At 44.1% G+C, this 4,802-nt stretch overlaps 1 protein-coding gene across 2 annotated transcripts in view; it reads right to left on the bottom strand.

The window, feature by feature from the left end:
- The window catches only part of WDR11 (WD repeat domain 11), a 102,779-nt gene that overhangs the window by 94,478 nt on the left and 3,499 nt on the right, over nucleotides 1-4,802 (bottom strand). For both annotated transcript variants that reach the window (XM_019502922.1, XM_019502923.1), the window contains exon 2: nucleotides 2,987-3,098. In XM_019502922.1, the coding sequence (XP_019358467.1) occupies nucleotides 2,987-3,098 (112 nt within the window). The remainder of the gene's footprint in view (nucleotides 1-2,986; nucleotides 3,099-4,802) is intronic.

Genomic DNA, 4,802 nt, shown 5'->3' with positions numbered 1-4,802 from the left:
CAGCAATGTAGAAAAGAAGATCCCAAACAACACAACCCTACATCAGAACACAACTCTGCTTCATTCCACTTGTAGCAAGAAACCTTTTTGCCTTCCCCCCCTCAAATGTGAAGCTCCTCCATATGGCAAAGGCCCCTTTTGCAATAGGTTCCCCCTTTTGGGGATGCTTTCTCTTTTCTACCTTTCTCTCTCTTTTTCTTTTATTACATTATTATTATTTTATATAAAGTGTACTTGTAGTGAAAATAGAGCTTGTAGATGCTTTTACAAATGTACTTTAAAAGTAAGTTGTACCATGTAACAATGTTAGTAAGGGCAGGAATCTCTGTATGGAGCGGGTCCCTGAATGAATCATGGTTGACTGGGTAGCTAGTTTGGATAAGCAAGTTAAGAAGCAGCAATTAACACTTACATACCACAGATTAAGGAGAGGAAAGAATCAATACAAAGCCAGGAACTCCCTGAAACTTCACTGTTAAAGGTACAGAAGCCCCAGTTTGAACTAATCAACGCTAGAAACAGACCGTTGGGGCTGAAATACCCCCTGATCAACCACTTCCAGAGTTCTCTTCAGCACAGCAGTGAATCAATCAAAATTCATCAATGGACTCCCGAGACTGCACATACCTGAGGACGTGACCCCGGGAGCTGACAGCTGCCATCCAGCAGCTAGCAAGAGGGACGTCCCTCGAGGTCAATGACCCCTGGATTAGGTAAGCCTGAGAATTGGGGAGTCACCAAAGTCTGCCAGGGAAGGATAAAAGGCAGTGAAGAATGACCCCCAATGGTGCCCTCTTTGACCTGACCAGCACTCTGCCTGTTCAGAGCCAGAAGGACTAACCGGTGACCCCCTTCTGAAGCAACATCACACTAAAAGAAGCCTCGACTGGCCATCAACAGTGGACTCCAGCACTTGGGGATAGGTATATCTTGACACCAGTGTGCAAGTTGTTCATAGCACGTGTGCTTTTGAGGGGATCAGCGCCAAGGTTTATGGTCTAACTTCTGCATCCGTCCATAGACTAGAATTTTATGATGATCCTGTGAGTTGGTCCTTTGTAGCCAACACACTCTACATTACAAACCTGTCAGAAGCCGATCCATCAAACCGAACTGTGGCTTGCATGTTTTCATGGAAGGAGCATATTATTCTGAGTAATGTTGGAGGGCATCCAATCTTTACCAGGACCTTGAACAAACCTGCTCTGACAGTGTCAAAGGCTTTCGTCAAGTCAACAAATACTACACCCAGTGGTTTATTTTGTTCTCTGCATTTTTCTTGCATTTGGCATAAGGAAAATATACCCACTGTTGATGTCCCTGTGTTGAACCCACAATGTGATTCCAGACAGATGCAGTTAGCAATTTGTAGCAAACTTTTCAAAATGATTCTGGCTAAAGCCTTGCCTGCAATGCTGGTGAGAGAGATGACCCTATTGTTGTAGAGTGACATTAACATCATGCATGTCCTAGGGTACTTGACCTTCCTTACAGCAGCACACTTGGAGTTGATGAAGATGTGGTAGCAGGCTAGCAGGTAGATGTGGCTAGCCTTCCCACACTTGAGGACCTGAGCTGGGATGCCATCCTCCCCAGCTGGTTTTCTGCTTGCTAGAGAGTCTGTGGCCTTGCTAAGTTCTTCGGCTGTAGGTTCTTTATCTAGCTGTGCCATACACTTAGAGTTGGAACTTGATCCAGTGCCTCTTCTGAAATGTCTGTTTCATGGGAGTAAAGCTCTAAGAAATGTTCGACCCAACATAACATCTTCTCGTTCTTGTCAGTGATTTTTACTTTGCCATCTCACGACTTGAGCGGGTGACTTTAGTGACACTTGGGCCAAGGGCTTTCTTCAAGCTGTCATACATAACTCACAGGTTTACAGTTTGTCTGAGGCAAACTGCATCTCTTGACCTAGGTCAGTCCAGTACTGGTTTGCACAGCATCTGGCTGATTTCTATACCACTGCCCTGGCATGTTTCAGCTTAGCCTTGGAACTTTCTGCTGGATTCTGGTTGCGTTTCAGATAGGTTGTATTCTTGGCTTCAACAAGCGGTGGCATCTCTTCCAAGTGTGCCTCAAACCAGTCTTTATTTGACAATTTCTTTTTCCCAAATACTTTTGTTGGCTGTTTCCTGGATGACTGCTCTTAGTCCGCTCCAAGTTTCTTTGGCATTTGTAGTTGTTGCTTTCATTGATACAGCTAGCTCAAAGGTCCTTTAAAAGCCGAGATACTTGCTTTGGACTTTTATGCTGTATGTGTTAACTCTTGGTTGACTTATATGCTTGGCCCTATGCAGCTTCTTTTGTATTACTTTCACTTTGCTGACAATAAAGGAGTGAGTGGTCTGTGTCACAATCTGCAGTGATAAGCACGAGTGAGTAGTACACTGGACAGGTCTTTCCTCCTGGTGAACACGAGGTGTAACTGATGCCAGTGGCCAGACTGTGGGTGTCTCCCTGATACTTTTTGATACTCTTTGCCCACAAAGTAGGTGTTAATGATACGTAGGCGGTTTAAGATGCAGACTTCAAGACGACACTGGCCATTTTCATTCATTTATCTGATGTCATGATGTCCCAGGCCAAGAGCTGCAATCTGTGCCTACTCAAGCATTAAAGATATGCTGTAGATATACCATATGAACAATTCCAGTCTTTTCTAGTAAGAAGAAATCAGCACATTCAGTAGCAAAGGAGGACTTCAATCATTTTTAAGATAATAATATAGCTATCTTTTAGGAAATTTTTGATTGTATCTATACCTCTAACATAATACTGATATGCCTCCTCACACCAGAAAACAATAGTATAACTGATTTCCATACAACATAGATGGTTTGTCCATAGACTTACATAGATAATTTTGTCCCTTAAAACTAGTATCCTGACATAAAGGTCAACTTTGATAAAATGTTAGTAATCTATATGGCTTGCAGAAATAATACACAAACAATCCACGAAATAACATAAAACAAATAAAACTCACCTTGACAACGCTGGCTTTGTGCCTTTCCAAAACTTGTAAAGTTTGGGCAGTGTAGGAATCAACTACTAGTACAAGGGAATGACATCCATATGCAATCAAACCTTGCCAGCCCCTAGAAAAAGAAAAATATTAGTACCAAACAAGGGAAGGGATGATATCAGCATGTGCATACTTTACTTGAATTCACAACTAAAATATGCTGTAAGCTTAACTTTACATGATCTAACTTTACAAACCTTTCTATAGTTGGACAAGAATTCTGTAATCAACAACCTGACGATACACACAAGTAAAAAAACTGCTAAATTACAACTATAGTAGCATAGCCATAGGCCATTTGCAACTGTCTATACCCCTTTTTTTTTTTAAATATCTGTACCATTAAAATACTGTGTGAACTTGACTGCATAGTCTTAATTGTTGTTTCCCTCTTCCTTCCACTTTGTCCCTCTGTTGTATTATTTTTACATTAAAAGCAGTTGGGAGAAAGGACCACGCTTTTTTGATTGTATAATATCAAGCACGTTGCACATACACTGGAAACTAAAAAAAAGTAAGGGCCACCCAGTGAAGCCTGAAAGCATTATAAAATTCAATTTCAGCACTCTACAATGAATCATTTTCAAATGACAAGTCAAAGGGGGGCTAGCATAAAGTCAGAAACCATTTAAATTTTAAAAAACGACAGTTCGGACCAGCTACAACATCAATAAACAAGCGACAGTAACAAGATAATAGTTAACAAGATAATATCATTGTTCAGACACAGTGAGGTGTTATGGGATCAAGAAGGAGGGTGAGGAAGGAACACATTAAAAAGGAGTTTAGCAGTAATGAAAAGGATCAACCTATCTGATCTCAGAAGAGACTGACATTAGAGGTACATCGATATATTGGTGCCATATCAAATCGACACAGATAAAAAGGAAAATTAAATGAACAGCTATAGACTTTTTTTGGCCGGTGTAGTCAATAAGGTACCAATAAACAATATGCCTTCCAGCTGGGACCCCCACACAGCCACAGCATGCACAGCCAGGCAGTGTGGAGACTAGTGCCCTACAGGTAAGTCTGTGAAGGGGAAGGGGCATGGGGGATGCAAACTGAATGAGTTAGGGAGTGGGGCAGGGGCAGGGGCAGGGCAGTGAACAGGACCCCAGGGGCAGGGCAGGAGGCAGGACAGAGCAGCAGGAAGCTCGTTCAGGGGATCAGCACCCTGGCACTTAAAAATGGTAGTGGGGGTGCTTGAACTTAAGCTCATCGAATGAGCACCACCACCACCATTTTTAAGTACCAGAACGCTTTTAGAAGTGGAGCCAAGTGGAGCAAGGACTGAGGCGGGCTGCCCCCTGTGGGCTTGGAGCTCTCCGCCCTGCTGCCTTTGCCCCAGGAGCCGCGCACTGGCTGCACGACCCCTGCTCGTCTGGCAGCAGGAGGCACAGATTGCCACCACCACTGCAAGATGGGCAGGGGACAAGTGGCCAGCACGCAGCTCCTGGGGCAAAGGCAGCAGGGTGGAAAGCCCCTAGCCCATAGGGGGCATCCTGTTTCCACTCTTGCCCTGCTCAGCTCGGCTCAGCTCCTAAAAGCATCCTGGCACTTAAAAATGGTGGCAAGGGTGCTTGAACTAAAGCTCACTTGATGAGCTTCAGTTCAAGCACCCTCACCACCATTTTTAAGCTCCAGGATGCTGATGCCCTGGATGAACCACCCATGGTTGCATCCCACTCCCCACCCCACCCCAGCCCCAGGGTCCCATTCACCACCTTGCCCCACTCCCTCCCTCACTATGGAAGCCTCAATCTGCCTCTGTGAC

The sequence above is a fragment of the Gavialis gangeticus genome, unplaced genomic scaffold (assembly GCF_001723915.1).
Source record: "Gavialis gangeticus isolate Ggan-Ray unplaced genomic scaffold, GavGan_comp1, whole genome shotgun sequence".
NCBI lineage: Eukaryota > Metazoa > Chordata > Crocodylia > Gavialidae > Gavialis > Gavialis gangeticus.
The sequence above is the reverse complement of the archived record's forward strand: the minus strand, read 5'-3'. Positions and strand labels throughout refer to the sequence as shown.